The following is a 27,952-nucleotide window of genomic DNA, read 5'->3' on the forward strand; positions in this document are numbered from 1 at the left end:
AGCGAAGAAAGAACAAAAACAAACAAAATCCTTGGGAAACTGTTTGGCACATAAGCGAAGAAAGAACAAAAACAAACAAAATCCTTGGGAAACTGTGACCTATTTACTGTACCAGTATCCTTTTGCAAGATGGGCGCAGTTCGGGAGACGTTTCCAGCATCTTTATCATGAGATTACTATCTCCGGTTAGTGTTTTTGAATGGGGGGAGTTTAGTGTGGTTGTTTTTTTGTTTTTTTACAAGGAGTTAGTGTGATTTTGTGAAGTGGTGAAGCCGTGTCGGTTGGTGAGGCGGTCCCACCCAAGACGGAGGAGATAGCGGCGGCGGGAGAGAGCTGCGGCGGCCGGCGGCGATGCTGGCGCCGCGGAGCCTCCGGAAGGCGGCCGTGCCGCCGTCCCTGCTCTCCGACCCCTCGCCCGGCAGCCTCCAGCCCACCCGCCTCGCCGTCCACGTACGCGTCCTTCCTCTCTCTCGTTGGCGCCGCGCCTCCAAAACCCTAAACCCAGGGCTCTGAGGATTCGCGCTGTTCGGTTCCCCCCATCTCGCAGGTCAATGCCGCCGGCTCCTCCTGCTCCGCCTACCTCGCCTCCGGCTGCCGCGTCTACAAGATTGAGGTGAGGAGGTCACCCTCGTACTGGCTCCTCGTTCCTTTCTGTTCGTACAACTGTATCGCGGCAAGGGGTCACGATTTCACGAATGCTGTGGGATCAGGAATTGTCGTGCGGGCTGTCTAGTTCTTAGTCGCTCTTGCAGGTTGGCGCAGGATGGCGAGAGAATTTAAGGACATAGCTCTCCTGTTCGTTTTGGTTTTGCTGGTGGTGGTAGTTGGCGTGTAATTACATTTGGGAAGTAATTTGATGCGGTTCTCAAGTTTGATTCCCATTTCTCTTTCATCTTGGAGCTGAACAGATAGCCATGGAGGTTGAGATGTTGTCCAAGGGCAAGGAGAGCCTCTTGATTCCTATCAATGCAGAGGTACAAACTCTAGGCTTCCATAGGGACTTCCATTTTACGATTTTGGTCCTTGATTGCTCTCTTACATTCAGTTGCTAAATGAAAGGTCATAAGCTCGTCAGTTGTGGATCGCTGCCCACATCGTTCAGAGATCCAGAGTGTAGTTCTTGCAGAGGGTGAAGGTGCAATCTTCAGTATCTCACAACAATATAGAACCATCTCTTATTTCGCAGATTAAAATATTGTAGTTCAGTAGTTCTGCTGTTCACTTAACATAACATAGGCTGAAATAGCCATCAAAACCTGTTATGAATATGTTGATATATACTCTTCTGTTTGAGTTGGCATATTCCGCTTTGCCTGCTGAAACTATGGCTTACAAAGAGCATAAACAACGACCGTACATTATATTGTACTCCCTCCATTCTATAATATAAGACACAACTACTTTTTCTAGATGTTCCATAATATAAGGCATACATGCATGTAGGCAATTAACTATTACCCCTTCTCCATTAAATTATTACTTTTTTAAATCCTCCACTCTCATGTTCTCTAATTCTATTGGATGCATGCATTGTATTTATTAGGATGATCCAAACTACAAGATGATAATAATTATTTTCTTGGTCTTTGGGTTAGGGTGGTTATGCCTTATATTTTGGAATTGAGGGAGTATTTAATTATATTATATCTTGAGGAAATTTTATAGTAACTGCTCTTGCTTCAATATAATTGCTTGGCAACTAGTACTAATTTTCACCAAGCACTGTCTCATGCGCCTGTAACTTCCTAGCCATTTCAGTTTTAGTGATCTGTCATTTTAATTTTAGCTTGTTGGATTTGCTATACGAGTTGACTATTTGGTTGGTTCTAACTTAGGTTTGTAAATGCAATTGCCAGTCACAGGCACTAGGCAAAGTACTAGAACGATATATACAGTTATACACAAAGCAAGGTTGTTAAGCGCTGAGGATAAAATTATATGTTTATATTGTAATTTACCGAATAAATTTATTTATCAATTCCAATTCGGCTTTCAGTTTGTTCTTCTTTTAGTCTTGGTAAAATTAAAACGGCACATATTCCACAGTTTATTTCACACCCTTCTTTGTGGCATTACCACTTTACCAGGTGATGGCTGTTTGATTCTTGGAACAGTTGACTCTTATGGTCATCTTATTGTATCTCGGTTAGATACGGTGGCTGATGGTAACTTTCTGTCTTGTCTTCAACATGGCATGGATAATTGAAAACATGAAAGAAATCCCATATTTGCATCTTTCTCATTAGCGATGTATGAACATATCGCTACTAAACTTGCTCAGACATTGACAGGGCCTCCTATTCAGTACCACCTCGTGATTGTGGTGTCGGAGAAGGAAGTTGGGCTGGGTTATGTTTTAGTCCAATGCACCAATCCACGGTATTATTGCCTACAAACAAAATCCACATGTTATCTTTGTTAGCAAAAACTTTATACACAGGGACAGTGCATTTCCTATTGGCTTTTATACTTTTAGCATAAGCATCAATATGTAGAGCACTTGCATTACCACATAACCGGGTACAACTTATATTCTTTCCAGGTAGCTGTTGCTCGTGAATTGTGTAAGTGCATTGATATCTACGACCAGGACATTCATGTTCGCAGTTTACGTACGTAAGTTTCCTCTTACTAGGATATTGCCTTCATGACAGATTATTGTCTGACTGACTTTGTTGTTTTTGAAAGTTGCTAAAGCACAATGTATCGACCACTTGCGATTTTACATGAAACGAAAAATTAACATCCATATGGGTTATATCTGACCTTTGCCTTGCTATATTCAAAGTAAGCCTTGTGAATGAAACAGATAACCCCCATCTATCAGCATCCATATGACCATATTATAATTACTGTATAATATCTTCTAGTATATGCATGCTGAAATTTATTTGTAATGTCAAAATATTTCTGACTTAGCATGTAAAAAATTGAAACTGCAGGTTATGGTATCCATCTTCATTTAGCTTTGCCCAGTGCATGCCACAAGTGAATGAAAGTGGTTCAATGCTAGCAATCGCTGAAGGTTCTCAGGTTAGACTCAAAATCAATCCACCGTCCCTGTATAAACTTTCTTCTCTGTACTCTCTTCTTATGGCGGTTAGTTTGCAGCTGAGCATATGGGACTTGAGAACGAGCAATAATGGTGGATGCGTACACCGCATTTCTGGCCCTATTGGAGGCATCATATACTCTGTCTGTAGTTCTCCTTCTGGACCAATTGCTGTTGGTGGAACAGATCGTACTGTAACCATCTATGATCCTCGCAGGTTGGGTTGCTTGCTTCTTTTAGTTTGAAAGATCCGATGAATAGTTGCATGTCCTTGCTATCCTGGAGTAATTTGTATTTCTTTTAATTTTGTACTTCTGTATCTGGTACCAACAAGATACTCAGATTATAATAGAAGTTACCACCGTGGATCAATCTGGATTTAATTGAAGAGCTATTGTATGCAGGTGGTCAGCCTTGTCAAGATGGGTTGGGTGCTCCAAGTATGAGGTTCGATCTACTTTAGCCCGGATTGTGACATTGCTTTCTGTAGCTGATATAAAGAAGTTAAATTTCAACCACAGTTCTTCATAGAAGAATCATAATACCTGCATTGAGGGTGAAATGTTCCATGATGTGATAAAATATTTACCTTCCTACACAGATTACAGGCCTTTCATTTTCATCAGTTGATGAATCTTTCATTTATGTCCAAGGTGTTGATTATGAGGTATGTGGGATAAATTTTTTTTTTCAAGCTCGCTTAAAATTCTATGCATCTCGGAGTTATTAGCGACTAATTTCATTTGCATGGTGGCAACCTGTGTTTAGGTAGATAGAATGCTTAATTTTAAGAACATCAGCTATGCATTAGCTTATCATGTGCTCATTGCCAATTTCACACGTGAATTTCAGTAACATAGACAAAAACACTATAATTGTTTCTCTGGAAGCAGCTTTTGATATATGTTTTTTAATAGATTATATACGGCTGTTAACTCTTCTGCACAAGGCTGCAGTTCACGTTGGACTATTTAGTCTAGTGAGTAACTTAATTAGTTGTTGTTACACCATAGTTGATGAGCACATTATTTTGCTTGTGATTTGTGATGTAAACATTTATTCTTTGATACGTATAATTTCACTGCAGATTACATGTGGACTTTGGAAGGGAAACGAGCGAGCTTTCTCATTTCGAGGGGACTCCAATTGGTTGGGTTTTTCAAAGGTAATCCCTAGTCCTGTTATAAGTGGGAGCAAGCTAGCCTCTCGCATTAATAACTTATAGTATAATGTTTTTGTGTGCATCGGCAAAATCTTGCTGCGATATATATTCCCTGTAACCCTGTTAAGCTAGCCCCTATGAGAGCATTAACGACGTTGCTGGCGAACTTGCAGTGTGCGAATACAGATGTTGTGGCTGGATGGTGCGAATCTGGAAGTGTCTTCGTTGCTGATGTTAGGCAGGATTGTCTATCAGTAATCGGGTAATGTCTGACGGCTGGAAGCTAGCAAGAAGCCAATATTCGTTTTTAGAGGTGCTTTTAGCGTCTCCTGCCCAAACTGAATCAAGGATGGACAGTGATTACTTACCCTTTCATCTGCATTAGAATTTCTGTAGCTAATGTTTGGTGTGTTGATGCAACTGATCATGTTCTTTTCCGCCCCCATTTTTATATAAAAAAAAAGTCAGTAGGGGGCCTTTTGGAAGCACTTCACGAGAGGAACCATACTCTAATTTACTATATATGAACTGTAACATTTAGTTACCCTTAACGAATCATTTGAATTTTACGTCACAGATGATTGCCAATTAATCAGAATCATAATACTCCAAAATACGCTAAAGAGCTGCGCTGGCTTACGAAATTCGACCTGAAAGTACAGTCACATGTCACCGATTGTATCTTTCTGATTCTGCCTTTCGCTATAGTACTTCAGCCATCCCAAATTCTGTAAGAAATTCAGTCAAAAAAAATTCTGGAGGAAATACATCATGATTTCACTTGATAATGTGACTTTACATCCAACGTGTATGTACAGACAATTTGAGTCGTGGCACCAAACAGAGAATCAGAAGTAATGCCTAACTAGATATCATATCAGCATACCTAGAGTCTCCCTGTTTAGTACCACTCAGTACTCGTAATTCTTCCTCACTACACCTAATTGTTAAACTGAAAATGAAACAGACAACAAATGGGACAGAATACACTCCCGCGACAAATTGGAACATGGCTTTTATAGCTCATATGCACTCTCCCCTCCCTACACATATGATTGCTTTTGTAGCTCGTACGCACTCTCCCCTCCGTAGCATATGACTCCAGACATTTAAGCTTCGTGTCACCTAAATACTCATGTATTCACCGCAACTAGGCTACTGCCGATAAAACAGAAGAATTGACAAAACAGGAGCAAATGCTACATAAACTGTATGGGGATGGCAACTGAGCTTGGCTCACGTCTACCACTCCATCGAGTTTGTTCTTCTAAGATCTCGTGCTGACGTTTTCCTAATGATGACTGGAACAACCATTTCCTTGAGCTGCATAAAGTAAACAGATTTCTTCAGATAAGCATGATCGATGAACCTAATGAATGAGTTAATGAGCATATAGATTTGCAAAAGATTTTTTTTTTTTTGGATAATGGAATTCGGCCTCTGCACCAACGATGAGAGGCAGGTCATCAAGATATATATAAATCAATATATACAATCCAGGCAGGAAAGGCAAAATTAGAAGAAATCTGAAATCCTATGCTGGCTGAAAACTAAATGGAAGACAACTATAGTATGCAAAGCCAAATGGAGGCGAACTGTTCCTAAGCAAGATGTGGGCTCAACTGTGCCTACGATGCAACTTATACAACCAAATTGACAAAGCATCTCCCTCTCAACCCAACCTCCCTGATAGTGACAAAAGAAGACAATTTATAACTATATACTGCTTCAACCTGGCAAGCTGTGCCGTGGTGGAAAAGCACGGAACTGCAGGTTCAGGCCTTTTTAATCAGACATATATACATGCAATGCATCTATAATGAGTTGAACAGGCTCCCAAGAAAGAAATGGATGAGGTAGACAATCTCAAAACTCAACATGTGTTGTGCACTTGTGCTGATGCCATCGAAAGGTGTCAGCATCACCTATTGTTTGTTTGCCAAGCCACTTGGTGCAGGCTAGTGGGAAGGCTAAAAAGCATCTCCTGTTTGGAGTATCATATCCAACGAATACGGAATAATCCAGTGTATACTTACCCAGTATTGTGTTCTGTACTGTATGTTCCTATATGAAGGCTGATCCAGGATTGATTACAAGATTTTCACAAGACGATGTTCTTTTTTCCCCTCCAGGGCATGCGTTGTGGGTGAAGTTTTTTTTGGGATATGGCACTTAACACAAATGCTCTAAAGCACTAGATAATTAAAGGCAACACCATCTTACAAAGCTTACCTCTTTAAGTCGTTTCTGATGTTGCTCCTCCTGAAACACATGCGAGGGAGTTTATCGTAAGGAAATTGCTAGAAGACCAAGAAGAGTAACTTATGCCATCCTTGATTAGTTATAAGCAAGTCATGCACAATCCAGCCGTAACCGTGTAGGCACAGTATGAAATTCTAAATTAAAATGGACAGGGGAAATGGAGACAAGAACAAAAGGTGAGTATAGTGAATAACACTTCTTTCAGACAACTTCTGTACACACTACAAATTTTATAGGGAGACCTTTTCCAAGAAGGAAAAGCGAGAATACATCAAAGGCAGCGAATGAGATGAGTTTTAATATGCATATGCCGTGTTCGGCTGCTTGATGCAGCGCTGTGCGGCAGCAAGCTTAGTGCAGCGGCTGTGCTGCTTGGTGTAGCAATTGGCTGTAGCGTGGCCGCTGTACCGAACAGCCGAACAGCGTGTGCTGCTTGGTGCACTAGTATATGATTGTTGTATGCGAAGCATTTTCCTTTAAAAAATTTACCACGGCAAATGGCATCCTAAGCAGATGGCTAACAAAAACGAATACTACTTGCAATTCATTTTGGCTCCACAGCCCAACTCTGTTGCAGTTCTAACATGTTCATGGTCACATGCCTACTCACCTAGAGATTTAACAGAAACATTTCTGCAAGTTTAAGCTCAATAAACAATGGAGACACGGTTCAATTCTCAACACACGAATCCCCACATTCAAGTTTCCAACATCAAACAAGCACACGAGAAATGTCGGGGTCTCGGAGAAGTACCTGTTCTTTGAACATCTTGGCGTTCTCCTCCTCGAGTTGCGTGACCAGCGACTCGAGCTCAGCAATATAGGCCTTCACCAACAAAAAGAAGACGTCAGCCTTCTCAGTATAACTCAAATTCCTAGGGCGAACGAAAGCTTGTAAAAATGCACAGTTTCCACACCCACCTGTTTCCTCTCCCGTGACCTCGCCGCCGACTCGCGATTTTTGATCATTCGCTTCTGCCGCTGCATCGCGGCGCGGTCCATCGGATCCATCAGGTGCCTCTTCCTGCTCCTGCCGCCGGTGACGCCTCCGGTGACCTCTGCCCCGTTCAGGAACCCCATCACCACCTGCCCCTTGGCCGCCGAGGGATCGGTGACCACAGCCTCGTCTTCCTTCACCGCGCCCTCCCTCGCCAGAAAGTCCTCCAGCGTCATCTCCGCGCCGGTGCCAGCGCCAGCGCCAGCGACGACGGCCGGGGCAGCAGCAGCAGCAGCAGCAGGGGGCACCACGCCGCCGGCGGCGGCGGCGACGCCCGCACCAGTTATCTCCTTCCAGACTTCCTCCGCCGTCCGCGGCGCGGCGGCGACATCCGGCACCGGGAGCGGCGACATCGGCCTGTCACCGCCGACGAGGGGCAGCGCCGGCGTCGGCATGTCGGCGTAGATGCCGCGGAGGATCTCCTCCACGTTCATCGACCCCAGCCCCGCGCTCCCGCCCCCACCCCTCCCCGCCGCGAACAGCGCGAGATCCGATGCCGTGTGCGACGGCGACGACGACGCCATCACCCTCGACGCCATCATCCGCCTCACCCCCACCCCCCGCCTACGCCCTCCTCGCCACCATCCCTCCCCCTCGTTTCCGCCGCAAACCTTCCAGTTTCCACCAGTTTTTTTTTTTCACTTTTTTTTCTTCTTTTTTCTTCTGAGCTCTCGGAGGTTTCGGGAGACGGGAGAGAAGAAGCGGGTGGTTGGTTGGTCGAGGGCTCGAGGCCGCGAGACGAGACGAGAGCTCCAAACGTGGGAGGGAGGAGGAGGTTGGTGGTCTTATTACGGAGCCGCGCGTGACGTGACGTGACACAGGAGCGTTGAGAGCGTGATTAAGTGGATGGGGGTGATTATAAGTGAGTGATGAGACGACATGAGACGGGGGGGACTTTATGGTTTAGAGGTTAATGGTGGGGAGGTTTCGGAGACTGGTTTGGTTTTGATGGAATCCGCCGCGCCGCGCCGCGCCGGCAGGGGGAGGCAGGTCAGGGACGGGACGGACGGACGGCCCATTGGATTGTTAAGTTGGATAATGGGTGCCGTGCAGGGTAAACAGGAAGGAGATAAGATGGGATCAGGTGTGGGGGCTTTGTCTGCTGGATCGTACTGTGGCTTCTTGTATAAGGTACAGGTATCTGGAACAAGGACTCTAGAAGTAACTGCCTTATCCATTTGCAATTTTTGGTTGTGTTTAATTACCTTCAAACTTTCAATTTTTCCGTCATATCGAATATTTGGATACATACATAGCAGCATTAAATGTGAATGAAAAAACCAATTGCACAGTTTACATGTAAATTACGAGACGAATATTTGAGCCTAATTACGTCATGATTTGACAATGTGGTGCTACAGTAAACATTTGCTAATGATTGATTAATTAGGCTTAATATATTCGTCTCGATGTTTACAGGCAGAATTTATAATTTGTTTTGTTATTAGTCTACGTTTAATACTTCAAATGTGTGTCTGTATACATCAAAATTTTTTTGCCAAAACAAATAAACACAGCCTTTATCCATTACCCCCTGTCACGCCCCGAACTAGTCCCGAGCGGAACTAGCCCGTGACGCTCCAAATTAACCTGTTAATCGATACCAGTCCCAGGAAACAGTGCTGGTATCACAGGAAGACAGAATATCACAGCAACAGAGGTCTCTTTATTATAGAGTAGGAGTACAGTCATGTTGGGCTGCGGACAGATCCCGAACTCACAACTGCATTACAAAAGGGAAACGGAAGCCAAGACTGGGACCAAACATCACAGGCGCGACTTGGGAACTAGGCCGAAACCCTAAAACTCATCGTAGCCGGCTTGCTCCTGGAAGAACTCCTCGTCAATGGGATCCGCTTCATCTTCTTCAGCAACTGGGGGGGAATTATTTATATAGAGCAAGGGTGAGTACGGGAGTACTCAGCAAGCCATGGGAAATAAGTATTTAATGCAGGCTTCAAGGAAAGGCTGTTGTTTTTTCAATTGATTTTATTTGAACTCTTTTCTGAAACAACTAAGTGAGTGCTTCTCAAACGACACGGATGAGACAGTGCGTCTCGTCCGGTCGGAGTATGTGCAATGTATCAGTCTTTTGAATTGATCAAGATTGGCACCCGGCCAACAGCTTTCAAACGGCCACCCGGGCCTGGCTGATCCCATCAGCCGCAGATTTTCCAAACATCAAACCCATTCCACAACAGCAAATTTCACAAGGCAGTAGTCAAACAAAACTACGCTAGGAATCACCTCACATCCGCCCATGACCGTGGGCACGGCTGTTCGAACAGTTTAAAAACCTCTGCAGAGGGGGGTACACTTTACCCACACGACATTACTGACCCGGATCATCCAGCCCGTGCAGAACGGCCACGACTAGAGACCTTAAGGCTTTCATGACAAGGCATTTCGAAAGCCGACACAGGTTCACCATATGCCAACGAGAGGGGTCCCAGACCAACACCAGATTAGGTCCCAGACCATACTGTGCCAAGAAGCCTAGGGGTCCTCCCCGACACCACCCCGGCGAATCCACATGTCTCTTGGCATCAAGGCTCCCCTGATTAGCTAATTACTCAGCCAGGGGTGTCCCATTCCACCCATGTGGTCGTACTTGTCTTATGTTCGGATGAAATTCCAAGGAAACGGTCCTTAAGTGCAAGAGCGGGAAACCGTACACCCGGCACGTTCCCCGGTCCGCGATTTTGGAAATTCATTTAGGTTCGCAAGCACCGACCTAAGTGTCGGGTTTTCCAAGTCTTTTGTAAAACCCATGTTTTACCCAAGATGTTTCTCGGATTTTAAGTTTGAAGGCAACCGTCGTTACTTGTGCAGAGTGCACGATTACCGAGGCGCAACTAAGTGGTTACAAGGGAACATGGTATAACAATTAACAATGGAAGGATCAGATGCAATAAGTTGGGTAGGCACACCGGTCTGCCTTGCAGACGGTGTAAACAGATTAAGTGCAATCCTACCTATGCATAATATTTTTCAAGCAATATAATTAAGTTCAAATATAGGCTCAAAATGTTCAAGGGTGGCTTGCCTTGCTCGAGATCTTGAGCTTGATCCTCGAAATCCTCGCACTGCGGATCTTCGGGCTCCGAAACTACACGCGAAATGGGACAACTCAGCAAACGGCGAAAATAAAGCCCTATTATTGACCTCCAAGCGTGCCATTAGATAGATCTCGAGATTTGAGGAATTTTGGAAGTTGAACAGAGTCAAACGGACTTACGGTTGGGAAGATATTGAATTTCTAAGATTATTGGATTTTTGGTCTAAAGGAAAAGGATTTATTTAAATCCTTTTTGAAAAAGAAAAGAAAAGAAAAGAAAGAGGGAGGGAAATTAGACTTCCCTCGGGCGGCTAGGGCGCGGCCCGAGAGAAAGGGGCGGCTCGGCCGAGCTTAATGGGCCGGCCGGCCCAAGAAGGCGGCCCAAGGCGCGCGCGCGGGCGGGGAGGAGAGAGAGAGCCGGTGGGCCGGGTCTATCCCGCGTGGTCCCGGGTGGGACCCGCTTGTCAGCGACTCGGCTCACCGTGAGCGAGGTGCACGCGGGGCGTGCTAGGGTTTTGGGAGGGAGGCGCGGCGCATGCGCGCGGTTCGCGGAGGGCGCGGTGCGGCGGGCCCACGCGTAGCCTCACGGCTCGCGGTGGACCGCGCGCACGGGGAGGGAAACGGAGGGGCGGCTGGCCTGGTCGGTCGGTCCGGTCGCGGCCGAGGTGGCGCCGACGTGGCGCCTATGTGGCTGCCACGCGGACCAGCGGGAGGTAGACGACGATGGCGGCCGGAATGGACGGCGGACGGCGGTGGCGATCGGCGGAGCGAACCACGGCGATACAGGTGAAAGCAAGCACACCGGGAGGTTGCACGGGACGAGGGGAGACGAGCCAACGGCTCGGATTCGCTGGGGGATTCTCGACGGCGGCGGATTACGGCGGCGGCAACCGGCGGCGAGGGAAGGGGGAAACGGCGACGAGGTCACGAGGGGTCGATTCCCGGTGGTGAGAGCATCTACGCGGCTACGGGAATCCGTTGCTAGCGTCGGATTGGGCGGAGCTACGCCGAGCGAGGCCGGCGACGAGCGGGTGCTACGGAGCACGGGCGGCGACGGTGGCGAGCACACAGCGAGCGGCGGCAACGGTCGGGGCGGCGCCAGCTAGCTACGGGGAGGCTACTCATGCTACTACCCGAGTCTAAGGGGAGGAGATGGAATAAGAAGGGAGAACGGAGGGAGACACTACCGTGCGGGGAAGGGGCGCAGTGACGAGAACCGACGGCGCGGGAGCGATCTCTCCGGCCTCGGGCCGGGGAAGAGGAAGAAGACGAGCGCCCGGAGTCCCCTTCCGCGTCCTAGCGCGCACCGGCTCCTCCGGCACACGCGACGGCGGCGGTCGGTGAGAGAGATGGAGGGATGGCAATGGCGCGGGCGAAACCGGGGAAGATTTGGGAGGGGAAAAGGAAGGGAGGCGCTTGGGTTTATAGGACGGCGATGTCGGTTTGGAAACCGACCTTGGGCGGTCAAGGGAGATGAGGCGGGTGGCGCGAGCGGTCTAGTGGCGCAGAGGTGGGGGAAGGATGACGCCGGCGGGGAGAGAAAAGGGGAAAAGGAGGAGAGGAAAAGGGGGCTTGCCTCCTTGCCGTTTCGGGAAAAGGAGGAGGGAGAGAAGGCGACGCTGCAGAGGGAGCGGAGGGCTCTGCCTCCGTCCCTTGGGGGCATGCGCGGGGAGTGGCGGGGCCGAGTCGATGACGACGACGATGACGGCGGAGGCGGCTTGGAGCGGAGCGGCGACACGGGCGGCAGGCGCGGGCAGGCGCGGCAGAGGCTGACGACGGCGGCGACTGGCCGGTCGGCCACCACGGCGCGCACGCGCGGGAAGCAACGGCGCGCGGCGACGATTTGGCGGCGTCGGCGGGAACGGCAGCGGGATGTGGGAGGGAGGGCTCGGCTCGGCGCGGCTCGTGCGCACGCGCGTGCAGCGCTTGGGCAGAGCGGGGGAGAGGGAGAGAGAGAGAGAGAGAGAGAGCCGGGGAGGGAGGGGGAGATGGGCCGAGAGGGATTCGGCCCATCGAACCCTAGGGAGGCGAATTAGACTTTTGCGGAGGGATTTGATTTGGGGAAGGATTTGGATTCGGGATTGAACTCGACGATAGATCGGGGATTTAAGATCTGAGATGGCACGGACACTAGACAACAAGCAAAGAAATGGATTTCGCAATTAGGATTTTTAAGAGTTAGTTTTCCCGCTAGGCGCCACGACGGAACGGGCGCTACACCCCCGGAGTACATGGAACAGGAAAATGGAAGTATAAAAAAATGTTTTAAGAAACGAACTTACTTCCTCTAATCTTGATTCATAGTATTAAGTCTAATCCAATTTTAGATTGCTATATTTTAGAACGGTGGAGTAAGGCATAAATGCAATATTTTGTTGGTTTCGATACGGTTGATTAATGAAAAGGGAATAACAATTTTTTACAATAAAACCATGGTTTTGATCTTGGAAATGAAAATACATAGTATTTGAAACTGCTAAAAGGAATACCATTGTGAGAAGGAGGAAGAAATTGTCTTAATTGGTTTCACATATGCTTGATAGCTTGAATTAACCAAAGCTAAAGGTATATGCAGTAAACAGTAGTCAGTAGTGAATGTGAAACATAATTCTAGCATGTAGAAGCATCTTTCTTTTCATCAAAACCTATAGAGACACTAGTTGTATAAAGGCATGACCAATGAAAGTTCTTAGAAGTAGAATAAGACCACTCTAAAACCTTTTACTAGGTTTTATCTTTTGACTATTTATTTATTTATGTGTTATCTCTTGCGCTTCTCCATTAACCAGGGGCTTGATCTGGTGACGACGGCCATAACCTCAAACTCGAGCTTCTCGTCAACACGTTCCTAACATATGGCTTTAGCGCTTCGTCTATTACTCTCACCGTCGAGCTATGGCTTCTACAATATGCATATACTTGTAAGGAGCTGTTGCCCTCACCAAGCTGATTTCCGGTTCCGACTTCCTAGATGGCACCACTTGTTACGAACCCACCTTGAGTATGAGCATGTTCAGATTGATGACACTATCAACATACTATTTTTTTGTTAAAATTGATAATTAAGATTTTAGCAATATTATTAATTTACTAAAATTTTACCATTATCAAATTTTGATAAGATTTATATTAGCATACCTATGATTTTGCTGTGCCGGCAAATGCAGCTCGTTTCCCCAAAGAGGTGCTACGGAGCAGTACGTTGCAGGTTTGTACGGCTGTACCCGTAGCATTTGTTTTTTTTCCACTGGATGCCGTCGCTTGCCGGCGGGCACAACCGAACCTGCATCCTATCGGATGAACTTTTTTTTATACGGCGAGCTGCCCATCCTGAAGCCCACACCTGGACGGCAGCCTAGAAGCATCTCAAGTTCTCCACGCCACGCGGCGCGGACCGTTCCCATCGCCTGCAAAACGCGATGACTTGGCGCCGGACACCGGCTGCCTTTTCGTCGCCTCGTCCTGTAGCGGCGGCCAGTAGCTATCCCGGCCTGGAAAAAAGAAATGGCCAGTGAAAGCGAGCAGCTGTTGCGCTGTAAAGCCAAGTGGTGACGAGGCATCGGCGTTCGGCGCATTGCCCATCACATCTACCAGTCACCGGTTGTTTGTTTCCTCTCCGTTTCACTCGTACCAAAAGTAGCAGAAACAAGAGAGGCAAATAGAAGTAACAAGCTTTTCTCTCATGGGCCATTTCTCAAGCTGTATAGTAACAGCCCAGTTGACACGGAAGCCCATGGTGCAAATTTGTCCAAGAATGAGTCCACTTGACGTTCCTTTTGTCGAGTTTAAATGTATCCCTTAACCGCAATACCAAAATCTTGACCCCCGACTTACAAAACCAGATTAAATTATGTCCCGTGGTAGTATATATGGCTGATTTCACTGATGTAGTATCCGAATTAGCAAGAGAAAATAACTTGTGTGGCCCCCTATAAGTGGCCACACCACCTTCTTCCTCTATTTCCCTATCCTCCTTTCTCTTCCCCTTATCTCCTCCGTACCGATGAGCACCAGTGGTGAGCTCCAAGCACGGCGTAGTCGAGCTTGCCCTTGTTCTTATCGCCGTTGATAGTGTGCACTCGGTACGCTGGGTGGAGACGGCGTCAGCCTGAGTGGAAGACGAGCTAGAGGAAGCGTGGTCCTTGGCTCTGTAGAACGACAATGACGAGCGGTTGCCGATCAATCGAAAAAGAAGCCTGGGACGGCGACAACCTTAGATCCGTGAGGGGGCAGACTGGTGGAGAGGGTGTGGCAGGTCGTGGTTGGTGACGTGTCGAGGAGGGAGTTGGGCGGGGTCGACGGGCCAACCAATAGAGTTTTTTTTTTTTGACCGGGGGCCAACCGATAGAGTTGATGTCATTAGGGACGGGTAGGAGGATAGAGATGAGGCCATCCGTTGAGGCGCTGTCAGCCAGGGAGAAGCAATCATGGCATGGTCGACAAAGTGGTCGGGTCCTAGAGTTGGAGAAGGCAGATGCGGTGTTGGGGCTTGGCCGACCTGGAGTGGAGATGCGGAGTTGAGGCCGGTGGTGGAGGCCCGTTGTCGTGGAGTAGAGGATAGTCAGCGATGCTAGCATAACGGAGCTCGCTGCCGGAGGTGGAGTCGAGGATGACAGTGACAGGTCCTGGAGCGGCGGAGAAAACGTCAGCAACATCCGTCGTGCGTGTGACCGGGTATGTCATGGAGGACAGAAGTGACGACGGGAGGTGGATAATGCCATAGGGAAGAGCTCAACGAGGATGGGGGCCATGCTTCTGCTTCTCATCTCACCGACGAGGTTGAGAATGGAGTTGACCACGAGCTCAACGACGCGTAGGAGATAAGAGGAGCTGGGGAAGCGAAGTGAGGAGAGGGGAAGTAGAGCAAGGAGGTGAGGTGGCCACTAACACGTGGACCTCACAAGTTTTTTTGTATTTTTTTGGGAAATGCTATATACCGGTATACCATCGGGAAGGGTATCGACGGGATACCCTACGTCCACCTATCCCATCCAAATAGGAACGACGCTGACGCTGAGCGCCTAAGCTGTGAGGAGGAGGTGGCCGTCGGTGACTACGGCGCAGGGAAGAAGTCCCGCTCGGGGAGAGAAGGACGCGGCCGCCGGCGACGCGACCGCCGGCGACGTGGTCGCCGGATTTTCCGCCTGGTGCTCCATCCGCGTGGTCGGCCGGTGCGCCCTCCGCCGGCACCCCAACTCCGTCACCGGCGACGTGGCCATCGGCGACGTGGTCGCCGGATTGCCGCCGGGAGCTCCAGCACCGCCGCCTGCCATCCACGGCACCGCCGTTAACGCCCACCCTCGGCTCCATCTGCGTGGCCGGCCGGTGCGCCCTCCACTGACGCTCCAACTCCATCGCGGGCCCTCTCCGGTCGGCGCCTTCGTCGCCGGCCGTCGATCCCGCTGCGAGTCTGGGCCTTCATCCTATCCATCTGCTACTTTGGGGGAGCAAAGAGACAAGATGGTGTGCAAAGAACTTGTTAACTTGGTCATGGCTGGCAGTGGAGTGTGGTAGAATCATCTTCTACGTGGTAAGAGTCGTATGATACATGATAGGTATCATATTCTACGTGGTAAGAATCGCATGATACCTGATAGGTATCATTTTCTATGTTGTAAGAATCGCATGATACTTGATAGGTATCATCTGATACCTCTCAAGTATCACCTGATACTGGTTAGGTATCAGGACCTGATACATCGCAAGCATCACCCACCATGTGGTAAGAATCGCATGATACCTGATAGGTATCATTTGATACCTCGCAAGTATCATCTAATATGTGGTAGAAACGCAAGTATCACACGATCCTACTAAAGTATCATCTCTGAAACCCATAGGATCTTGTTACTAGACATGATACCTAAGTAGGGTCATGTGGTACTGCATAGGTATCACACATAATGATACTTTGAGGAGTATCATGTGATCCTTCTAGGATATCATTTGTGAAACCTGATGATACTAGACATGATACATATGAGGATCATGATACCTTCCAGGTATCACATAATCCTCCCAAAGTATCACCTATGAAACCTGGTGAAACCGGACATGATACTAAGGAGGATCATGATACCTCCCAGGTTTAACATGATCCTATTCGAGTATCATTTGATACCTCGCAACTACGCAACTATCATCTTCTACATAGTAAGAATCGTATGATACCTTACAGGTATCACCTGATAAGTAGCTGGTATCGGGTGATACCTATCAGGTATCATACGATTCTACCACGTATTAGGTATCAGACGATTCCTATCACGTATCAGGCGATACTCGTGAGGTATCATATGATACCTATCAGGTATCGTGCGATTTCTATGACGTATCAGGGTGATATTTGTGAGGTATCAATATGATACCTACTAGATACCAGGAGCTGGGCGTCGAGGTGTCGAGGCATTGTCGCCTGCGGCCGCGTCCTCCCCCGTCCACGCTCCACACTGAACCCGAACCTCGTCGCCGGCAGCCGCATCCTCCCCCGTCCACGGTCCACATCGGAGCTCGTCGCTAACGACCGCGTCCTCCGTCGGGAGCTCGTCACCGGCAGCCACGTCCGTCGTCCACGCCTCAGCCGGCGGCTACGTCCTCCACGCTGGAGCTCGTCGCCGGCGCCGCCGCCATCACCACGCAGGATCCTCCGCCGTCCACGCCCCACGCCTAAGCTCGTCGCCGGCGCCGTCTCTGTCACCACGCAGATCCTCCGCCGTCCATGCGACCATGCCCCACGCCGGAGCTCGCCTGCGGCCGCGTCCTCCATGCTGGAGTTCATCGCCGGCGGCCGCGTCCACGCCGCCGGCGTTAGCCGCATCTGTGCTGCTTCCACGGTGGCCTGCACTCTTGTGTCTAAGGGAGGTGGACAGGGAACGATATACTGGTATATAGCAGCCCCTTTTTTTGTTGATTAGGATGGCACATCAGAGAAAACAACCATCCATACTGTCATGAGACATAGTTTAACCCGGTTTTGTAAATTGGAAGGCAAATATTTCCGGTATTGCCATAATTAAACTTGACGGAAAGATGAGGGATGTCAAGTGGACTTATTACATTTGACCAATATCACCGAAGGCTTTGGGCCTCTTGGTCCAGTCAAAGGATAAACCCAGAAACGGTAGCCGATGTCACGTTTTCGTCGCCTTCTCGGGCTAATCATCATCATCAGTTCATCACCAGTCGTCGTCAGGGGCTCGGCTCAGGGACACCTGGGCTGCAGCTGGACCCCACAACCATCCTACATCAAGGAAACGTCTCGAGCCACCTCGCCGCGGAAAACCTCCGTACTCCGAGTCCCATACACCGATTCACCCCCAAAACCCCCCAATCCACCGTCGATCGACCAACGGACGGCCCAGATGACTCCATCCACGGTCCCCAGTCCCCAGGCGGGCGCCCTCACGTGGAACGCCGTTCTTCCCCCACGGCCTCTTCCTCCCTCCCGTCCGTTCCGTCGCCAACGCTTGACTAGCTGGTGGTTTGGTTGCATTGCGTTGCATCCCCCACGCGCACGCGGCCATCACCACGCCGCCTCCACGGCGGCAACGACAACGACAAGGCTTCCCTGCGAGCGCGAGCGCGAGCCAGCCATCTCGTACTGGCACCCACTCTCTCTCCCTGCCTCTCTGCCAATGGTGAGGCGAGGCCGGGGAGGGCGGTAGCAGCAGCAGCAGCAGCAGCAACTTCTCGTCGAGTGGCGGCGGCGGCGGAGGCTCGTGGGGGCGGGTGGCGGCGTGCGCGAGGGGCTGGGGATGGGGAGTAGCGGGGAGGCGGTGGCGGAGTGGGGGAAGGAGGGAGAGGGAGGCCTCCGGCATCGGTGGCGGGCGGAGGCGGTGGGGGCCTCGTCGTCGTTCGCGGAGGGGATGGGGGAGTTCGTGCTGAGGTCCATGGACGCCAGGTTCTCCGGATCGGCCGACGCTGATGGGTTCCCTTCCTCTCGGCACCCAGGTTCGTTTTTGGTATTGCTCGATTTTTTTTTCCAGTGCAGTGGGCGCACAAATTTGCACGGGTTTTAGCCGTAAGTATGCTTAAGTGCGTGATCGGAGATATATAGTGCTAAATTTTCGGGAAGGGGGAACTTTCAGGTCGCACAAATTTTCACCAGTTTAAGTATTTTGCCACTTCCAAAGCAAATGTATGATGATATTTGTGATATATATAGCCATTTTAGATGGTTTAAGCTTTATGCATGTTTGAATTCTGAATGCCGATGGGGTGTTCAGGGCAAGTTGGTAGTGTTTAGTTGTTTACTATACTTTAGTGTTGGTGTAAGGATGTTAGGATGAGATATAGCTAACTTACTGATTTACAAGGTTGTTGCTCCATTTCAATTTTGTTCTTACTATAACATGGAGTTTTGGTCTGAGTATTCGTTTCATCACATTACTAAGATTTTGATTTTACAGCTCACGCTAGTCATGTTCTCACTTTCTTACAACACTGGCTAGTCATGTTCTCACTTTATTACAAGACTGGAAGGCTGAATAATTTAATATTATGTGCCTCAGAGTTTATCTTGGCATCTTGCAATCTAATGTTCTCAATTGCATTAGCTCGGAGAATTGTATAAGATATACTCACTATTATTGTTTACCTAAAAAAATAATAATTATTGTTGTAAAACATCTGGGACCTGCAGGTGTTTCACTGAGAAATATTCATACAGTAGATATATACTACTGCATTATATACGCCTATTTTTTGCTAAAAATATAATTGTTGCCAACATTGCAATCTGTTCTGCCACAGGATTTGGACATAGTAAATCCACAACTGCCACTTCGGATTGTTCTAAAGGGCAAGAGCATGTTTTTGTAAGATCATACTCTGATAGGTTGCTCAAGTGTGACCTCACGTTGGATATGCTATCGGAAAATGAGAAGGTTGTTCATATTATGTTATACTATTACACGTTTGGAATTTTTTGCATTCAATATACGATGCAGTATTTTCACGCATGCCAGAAACTTCATGTGACACTGTTCCGTTGTTTGTATTATTGCCAATGTAACAATGGATACTAGTTTCTGCCTGCAGCCTGATATCTAGATGCAATTACCATTCTATATAGTCATCTATCCACAATGAGCTAGTTACAATGGGGCTAGAAATGAACTGACGTTTGATATGCTGTTTAGTGTTTACTACAGTCATGGTGAGACTAGAGCTTGACTTTAGTTGAAATTTGTGAACAGCCAGGAAGCAACACTTGTATCTTCATAGAATGATTCTTGCAAGTTCCAAAAGAACTGATGTTTCTACTTTGTGTTTTACCTATTCATAATTAGGGTCTCATGTGATATTTTACCTACAAAAATGGAAGTTATATGTCAATATGGCATTGAATTCAGCTTGTTTTGTTGGTACCATGTATTTAGCTATTCATTATTATTTTGGATTTCAGATAAAGATAATTGAGAATCTGGTAAAGATCCAGAATGATGGTACACTGGAGGTAGATGTGAGACGTAGTGCTCTTATTGCATCCGAACTTTCAGAGATTGATGCATTCGGTTCTCTGTCTCGTGATATTGTGGAAGCTGCACCTGGATTGAGCAAGTCAGTCCCAAAGTTGAAGATTGTTATTCTTGTAGTTGGAACACGAGGGGATGTCCAGCCATTTATAGCCGTAGCTAAACGACTTCAGGCAAGTGAATTTGCAAACTCCCACTAGAGATCCATTCAAGAGTTCTTGTGGACAATTGATATGCTAGGTCTATTTTGTTAAGTGTGTGCTCAAGATTATTATTCTGATAACTTTAGATGATGTGAACATAACGGCCTGCCTGGCAGTGGTGGTCGAGATTATGAGCAAGACTACACATAACTGAACCATGGCTACAAGTTTATGCTGTCTACCAGCCTTTGAAATGTTTTAGAGGGACAGAGCTACACTACTCTTTACTTATCTACCTTGATATATCTGACTTGGATTGCACTATTTTTACACCCGTAGTATGTTTTTGTGTATTTATTTTTTAAGTGTATATACTCATGATATCTTATGGAATCCTCTTAATTAATAGCAATCATCAAATAACATACTGGATTTACAATATATTTGCAAGCTTGTATTTGCTTCCCCCTTAATAGAAAGGGAAGATTGGTTTTAAAAATATACCACTCAGAGTTATTGGTTCACTTTAATACCATTCGAAGTTACAAACATTTAGTTCTCTACCATTTCCATCAAGTGATGGGCTTCAGATAACTCTTGTACCGAAATACCCTCTGTGTGGATGACAAACTGCTCGTTCGCTGGCAAACTCCACAGAGCCTGCACTTGGAGCGAACTCTAGGTACTGCCAGCCTGCCGCTGCAGTTGATCCCCTGCCGTCGCCACCGTAGTCGACTTCCCTGCCCCATACTTTCTTTCCATCTGCTGCAGTTGACTCCACCATCCCCGCATACAATTCCATGCTGCTGCGGTAGTCCCTGATCGCCACTCGTCGGTGGCGGTGCAATTGATTCCTCACAACTGGTGCAGTTCTAGTTCACCATCCATTGGCGCTGCCACAGTCCCTGACCACCACTCACCGGTGGCATTATTGTCAAATCCATGCCAGCCATGGTCTTGGACCATCAGCCGGCTCCGCTAGTCCCTCATCACCGAGAATGGCTGCTAGCTCGGCTGGCAGGGAGCTGCCAGGAGCAGTGCATCGGCCTGAGTTCAAATCCTTTCAAACGCAGGTTGTCTCACCATTTTCTTGTCAATCAATAATGGATGATGAGTTAATCCTTACTCCTCATTACTCCAACAAGTCCCTCATCACTATCCGCTGCCGCAGTCGATTTACCTGCTCATGCAACCAGTTCCATGCTGATAGCACAGTCCCTGAGCAGATGGCGGTTATGGGAGCCGTTAGCAAGGCTAGAGATGGCAAGATTGGATCAATCCAGGATGATGTAGAGTAGACCGAGTGCTTAATGATTCAAGGGCAGTTTTGTCTTTTCCCATCTGTTGTTCAGTCCAAAAAATATGAAAAATGGGTAAAAGTAACGGAAGGGCGACAAAATGCTAGATATCTAAATAGTGCAAAAATTGGATGTTATTAAGTGTACCTGTCACATGTGACTTTGGACTGTATATTTCTAAAGTTGGTATCTTTCAGTTTCACCAAACCAATTTTCCCTAATAGAAATTTTGGCATTTCCTGCAGGAGTTTGGTCACTATGTTAGATTGGCAACTCACGCCAATTTCCGTACCTTTGTGAAGTCAGCTGGTATTGATTTTTACCCGTTGGGTGGTGATCCTCGCATATTGGCTCAGTGTATGATTTGCTGTCTCCTGCTTTTATAAATTGTATAAATACTGCTATGCCTCCAGGAATGGAAAATTTTATACACCATATGTTTTTCTTTTCTTATTCTGAATTAATCTTGTCACCTGCCTTGCTCAAAATATATGACTGTTTACTCATAAGGCTGCATTTGCTTATTTTGGTAGACTTGATTGTCCACAAAAATGAATTTGTTAAAATAACATTGCCCGTCATAATCCTGTTATGCCATTTTGCTAATGATGAAGCATAATGGTTTTCACAAGTTATATAACAGTGCTTATGAGTTATTTATTGAACGGAGTTTTTATAAATTTGTTTGTACTATACTTTTGATTTGACAAAGGGCATTTTCAACTGCAGATATGACAAAAAACAAAGGATTTTGCCTGGCTGGACCCACAGAAATTTCTGTTCAAAGAAAGCAGCTTAAGGAAATAATTTTCTCTGTTCTACCTGCATGCACAGAACCTGATTTGGACACTGGATTACCTTTTAGAGCTCAGGCAATAATTGCAAATCCTCCTGCTTTAGGTGGGTTTTGCTGTTATGACACCACTCTATTCTCTTTACCAAAGGTTAATTATAAGTTTTTTTTATAATATTTGTTGATTTAGCATGTTCTTTTAGTAAATCTTATTGAGTTGTGCATGCCACAATATGCACTTTGTAAGAAAGATAGAGTTGTATTTAGTGATACTTTTAGCTGTTGGATGCTTTCTTCCTATAAATGTGGAAATTTATAATCTCTCAAGAAAATCCATTATCGCGCCTGCATTAATTATGTACTTCCTCCGTTCCACATTATAAGGCATTTTGGCCTCTCCATCGTTCATCTAGATTCACTAAAATCCATATGAATTTGGACACATATATGAAGCACATACTTGAATCTAATTTGGACACATATATGAAGCACATACTTGAATCCACGCATGAACCTATGCAAAACCCAAAACGTCTTAATGTGAAACAGAAGAAGTACTAGATAGATAGGACTATTTTGCACATCAAATTCTGTTAGCTTCTGACTTCATATTTTTGTTTTCTGAGTCATTAAAACTACTTAGTATTTGGCATTCAATTGAGGCGATGGATCTACTGCCGAGGTTTTGACTTGTTGAAAGCCTTATCTCTCCCATTTCATCAAGTATGCTTGCCTTTACCCTGAGGCCTTCAACATTTGCTATGAATGCAACAGTTAAAGAGTACCACCATGTAAACTTTCTTAAACCGCTGTCAATACGGTAAAATGAACACGCGCTACTTGCTCACATACTAAAGTTTTGGCCAGCTTTTATCCCTTTAAAAAATTAACAAAGCATCAACTTGACTGGTCAATGGTCATGCATCCATTAACTTTGAAAGGCAAAGCAATTGCTTGGTCTTATGCCAAAATACTGTAATCATAGGACTTGTAAATATTACGATACTAATATTGATATACCAGTGTACTGTGTTATATTCGTCTAACAAATTATATCACTTCAGGACATCTACATATTGCAGAGGCACTTGGGGTACCCCTGCACATCTTCTTCACTTTTCCATGGACGTAAGTCTGTACTATCTCCTTGCCAGCATAAAAACATTTTATAATTTTCCTATCATCATGGCTATCCCTGTTAAGATTTTTGTGTCGTTCCTTTTCATGTCCCACTTGCTATTGATTGTGCTAGAAACTTTTACTAAGAACACCTTTGACACTGCTCGATAAATTTCTTTAGTGATGCTAGACTAATATCCTGAATATAGTATGAAACAAAGGAAACAGTACTCAAGTAATTCTAACGGAAACTCTACCAAATAGTTATAGTACAAAAACAACAGAACTAATACTCGAAATTCTAATGTAAACTCTACCAAATAGTGAGCTGCGAGGACTCTTCATTTGGGTTATGAAAAGTGCAAAGTAAAAATTGTCTTCATAAAACATTGGATGTATAACAGTATAATTCACATTAGATGAACTGCTCACATGCATAAACACGTGGGCAGAGGATGCACTCCTACATATCCATGTAGGTTATCCTCAATCTTTTGAAGTGAGGATAGGAGCTGGATGGCAGGACCTACGATCACTATGACTGATTCTTTTTTTATTTGAGAAGATTTATGGTGTACTCTTTGTGTAAGGTTGATATATATCCTTTTTTTCTAACTCCCAATATTTGTAGGCAGGCCAACTAATGAGTTCCCTCATCCATTGGCACGAATGCCTCAGAGTGCAACTTACAGGGTACAACCTCTACCTTTTTCACAGTTGTGCAGCCACAATTTAGATATGTTATTTTCCATTATATGTATATAACAGTCGAATTGATCTGTCTTGATTTTTTAAAAATGAATCAGATTCTGACATGCTTACCTCTCACATTCAGCTATCCTATCTGATTTTGGATTTAGTAATTTGGTGGGGCACCAGGGGATTCATAAATGAGTTCAGGAAGAAGTTAAAATTGGCCCCTATTGCCTATTTCAGCACATATCATGGATCTATATCACACTTACCTACTGGATACATGTGGAGCCCTCATCTAATGCCGAAGCCAAATGGTATCCTTATATAAACTTTTTTCTAAAATTTCATGATACAACTTATCTGTTAGTGCATAATTGAGCTTCAACATGAAATGCACATCATTTTTTTTGTCTCATGTATATGGTAGATATATTTTCTTCCTTATGGTGTAAACATAAATCCAAGTAATTAGGTATCCTAGCCCATTACAATAAAGTGATAGGACCCTCTTGACAGGGTCCATTTTTTGTGCATGTGAGGGTAGCTGACCATATATATAGATATGGATGGCAGCATGGTTAGAAACACTAATATATGCCCCCCCTCCCCCCCCCCCCCCCCCCCACACACAAAAAGAAATACTAGCGTATGTATTTTTTTTTTTGTTTCGCAAATATCATGATAACATTTATCCCCATTGACCTATGTGCGCTTTGGACCCCTACAACATATTTTCTGCATCAAGCAACTCAGTCTGCAGATGTAAAACTTACTTAGCTTTTACAAAATGAATCATCATCATGCTCGTTTATAATTATACCACCATGACCTGTTTGTTGATTTTCATGCCTTACAAATATCTTAGGATCTTATTGTGTGCATGTTTTTTCATCTACAGATTGGGGTCCTCTCGTGGATGTTGTGGGATATTGCTTCTTAAATCTTGGAACAAAGTATCAACCACCGCAAGAGCTTTCTCAGTGGCTTCAACAGGGGCCAAAACCAATATATATTGGTTTTGGTAGCATGGTATGATCCCTATGTGAAAAATGAGTAGAAGACAGTTCAATAACCTAGTGTTTTGAATACTATAATTTCAATAAGTATGACAACAATATTTTCATATAAAAACTAACCATAAGAATACCTTTTGTATTCTCATTCCACCATGCAAGTTGCATCCCCCTTGTTTGTTTTTCTGAACGGCAATTTTTTTTCATCCATCTAATCCTTTGATAACTTGCAATATGCCAATGGAAGTTTTCCTAATACATCTGAACTGAATCATGTTATTTTGGCTACATAAATAATAGATAGATCTTCTTAGATTGTGAAAATTAGATACTCAGAAGTTTTCAGCCTTAAACTCACAGCCCTTTGAGACATCTATGATGGGATTGATATGAGAATTATTTCCTCTTATGTTCCGTTACGAGAACTGTATAGTTCTGCTAATGTGGTTTTTGTTGTGTTTGAAGCCTCTTGGTGATGAAAAAAAAGTCACTTCTGTCATTCTGGACGCACTAAGAGAAACAGGACAAAGAGGAATCATTAGTCGGGGTTGGGGAGATCTTGGAAGTTGTAAGTTGTTTCTGAATTCTAATTGTGCTTCTTTTCAATCTTTACAATGTGCGTACTATCTCTTGATGTAGTTATTCTGGAGCATGTGTGTACTAGGTAGTAGATTTCAAACATGCGGGCATTGTTCTGTAGCAACCTATTTTAAATCTGGTAGACTGTCATTTCTTGTAGCTCTTGACTAAATATGGTTGTTCTGTAGCAACCTATTTTAAATCTGGTAGACTGTCATTTCTTGTAGCTCTTGACTAAATATGGTTAGAGAAGATTAAATTTGGTCTGACTTTTGTTCTGTTTAATGTTGGGATTGACATCTGATGGACACAGAATAACGAACTAACCTACCTTGTACATTTATGAATGCAACCTGCAATTGCAGTTTCAGAAGTTCCAGTTGATGTCTTCATTTTGGAGGATTGCCCTCACGACTGGCTGTTTCCTCGCTGTGCTGCAGTGGTTAGTTTTATATTGCAACACCACCATTTAGAAGACTGCCTTTCCTCTCTTTTTTTCTTCTTTCTAACCATGATTTTTTCACCGAGTTGTATACACCATTATAGAATTATTTAATCTTTATTTTAAAATAAAACAATTAAATGCTACCTCCAATATGCAGTGATATATTGTGTGGTATCACAGAATACGCTGGTACGAGCATACAATGTGGTAGCTGTATTTATAATATGGTCGAAAGCGTCACAATGTGTAATTTTTTAAACGAATGTTACCATATGGTATCAAGCATCAATAGAATGAAAACTTTTGCTCAGAGTAACTATAAATTTCGTTAACGTGAATCTTGTGATGTTCAATAGTAGTGCATTATGTTCCCGAATATGTTACTTATCAGGTTATATGTTTGTTTATTAGGTACATCATGGTGGGGCTGGTACCACAGCCGCGGGGCTTGTAGCTGGGGTAAGCAACTAATCTCTTTACAAACTGAAATGATATTTCAATACCGATGGAGGTTGGATTAATATAGGAGCCTTCGAATGTGATATTTTCATGTTTTTAGCAGAAAACATGTCACTTGATTACAAAACAAAACCAGGGCCTTTTCAGCCCTCCATCCATATGAAAAATGTTATCCTTGTATTCATAGTTTCCTCAATATACAAGATCTTATTAAATATGCATAAAATGTCATATATTTTCCTTCACAATAACTATCGTCAGTATTTCTCCATGTCGTTTCTTATTTCTTTACTCTTAACAGTGCCCAACTACCATAGTGCCATTTTTTGGAGATCAATTCTTCTGGGGTGAGAGAATTCATGCACAAGGTGTTGGCCCTGCACCTATTCCTATAGCAGAACTTACTGTCGAGGCACTTTCAAATGCTATAAGATTCATGCTTGATCCTGAGGTAGTACTGTTTCTATGCTTCCATTTTATTTTATGTTTATAATCTTTTGTGTTTATTTCCTCAAGAGCTTGGAGCGGACTTCCCTCCAAACTGACACTCCCTCCATTCTCTTTTATTTGACGTTGGTTAGTTCAATTTTGAACTATCCAACGTAAAAAAAAAAAGAGAAACAAACAGAGGGAGTAAAAGAGTACATTAGGAGTCCAAACAATTGCTAAACTTCACGTTCACTACAAAATTGTGGCATAACTTTTGAGATACTAGGAGATAGTATTGACAAAGGCACCCCTGAAAACACTCGGGGCATGCTTTGCCAGGTTGACATGAAAAGAAATAAACGATTTATTACCTCTGCATTCAAGTAGGTGTATGCTCATTTGTCATGTAGGACAGTAAAAGTATGCTGTTATCTCGTGAAGTCGCTGCATAAATGAATGGTAGTGAGCAAATGCATGTCTGTGTTTGTTAGTTAACCCTTTTCTTGGCTTCTTGCTGAAGGTAAAATCACGAACAATGGAACTGGCAATAGCAATTGGGAATGAAGATGGCGTGGCAGCCGCAGTAGACTCATTTCATCGACATCTCCCTGCCGAACTTCCGCTTGCCCCACCACCCACAGATGTAAAGGAAGAACAGCTAGACTTTTTTCAATGGTTTTCACAAGCCCTTGAGAAGTGTTGCTTCCCATTCAATCCTTAGCTGTCCATAGGTTAGATAGAGGTTCAATTTATTTATTGCTTATTTATTTGTGTGGTTACAAGTCAAAAATAATGTCTTGTAAAAGACTGCCGTAGACTGTAGTGAAATAAATATTCGGTCAATGTATATTGCATTGATCAGTAACTTATTTTCACTTTTACATTGTGAATATCTAAAAAAAAAGGATCCGATGTTTTGGTTTTGCTGTACCAAACTTCAATTGAATCCCCATTACATTGCAGGATACGTT

At 45.3% G+C, this 27,952-nt stretch overlaps 3 protein-coding genes across 4 annotated transcripts; 2 read left to right on the forward strand and 1 right to left on the reverse strand.

Moving 5' to 3' along the window:
* The first annotated feature begins 78 nt into the window (after positions 1 to 78).
* LOC127760682 (uncharacterized) lies at positions 79 to 4,716 on the forward strand. Of its 2 annotated transcripts, XR_008015119.1 has the most exons (15): positions 79 to 185; positions 265 to 450; positions 548 to 613; positions 909 to 974; positions 1,060 to 1,135; positions 2,088 to 2,165; positions 2,282 to 2,379; positions 2,543 to 2,616; positions 2,943 to 3,033; positions 3,112 to 3,269; positions 3,457 to 3,499; positions 3,654 to 3,719; positions 3,970 to 4,031; positions 4,140 to 4,217; positions 4,388 to 4,452. XR_008015119.1 is itself a non-coding variant. In XM_052284980.1 (13 exons), exons 1-13 carry the CDS (start codon positions 352 to 354, stop codon positions 4,478 to 4,480), a joined length of 1,086 nt encoding a protein of 361 aa, XP_052140940.1. In that variant the 5' UTR covers positions 250 to 351; the 3' UTR covers positions 4,481 to 4,716. The 2 variants fall into 2 exon arrangements, 1 of the variants encoding a protein (XP_052140940.1); XM_052284980.1 differs by lacking the exons at positions 79 to 185; positions 3,970 to 4,031 and having other exon boundaries at positions 250 to 450; positions 4,388 to 4,716.
* Positions 4,717 to 4,969: 253 nt separating this feature from the next.
* Positions 4,970 to 8,332, reverse strand: LOC127760683 (bZIP transcription factor 12). Its single transcript, XM_052284981.1, has 4 exons — positions 7,398 to 8,332; positions 7,231 to 7,302; positions 6,447 to 6,476; positions 4,970 to 5,537 (listed from the first exon to the last, which is right to left on the reverse strand). Exons 1-4 carry the CDS (start codon positions 8,013 to 8,015, stop codon positions 5,457 to 5,459), a joined length of 801 nt encoding a protein of 266 aa, XP_052140941.1. The 5' UTR covers positions 8,016 to 8,332; the 3' UTR covers positions 4,970 to 5,456.
* Positions 8,333 to 18,001: 9,669 nt separating this feature from the next.
* LOC127760329 (sterol 3-beta-glucosyltransferase UGT80B1) lies at positions 18,002 to 27,943 on the forward strand. Its single transcript, XM_052284570.1, has 14 exons — positions 18,002 to 18,481; positions 19,283 to 19,416; positions 19,938 to 20,180; positions 21,694 to 21,805; positions 22,178 to 22,348; positions 23,306 to 23,369; positions 23,996 to 24,053; positions 24,196 to 24,370; positions 24,955 to 25,085; positions 25,535 to 25,637; positions 26,014 to 26,090; positions 26,505 to 26,552; positions 26,854 to 27,003; positions 27,502 to 27,943. The coding sequence occupies exons 1-14, from the start codon at positions 18,286 to 18,288 to the stop codon at positions 27,700 to 27,702; spliced, it is 1,863 nt and encodes a 620-aa protein (XP_052140530.1). The 5' UTR covers positions 18,002 to 18,285; the 3' UTR covers positions 27,703 to 27,943.
* The last annotated feature ends 9 nt before the right edge of the window (positions 27,944 to 27,952 follow it).

Source organism: Oryza glaberrima, chromosome 1 (genome assembly GCF_000147395.1).
Source record: "Oryza glaberrima chromosome 1, OglaRS2, whole genome shotgun sequence".
NCBI classification, from domain to species: domain Eukaryota; kingdom Viridiplantae; phylum Streptophyta; class Magnoliopsida; order Poales; family Poaceae; genus Oryza; species Oryza glaberrima.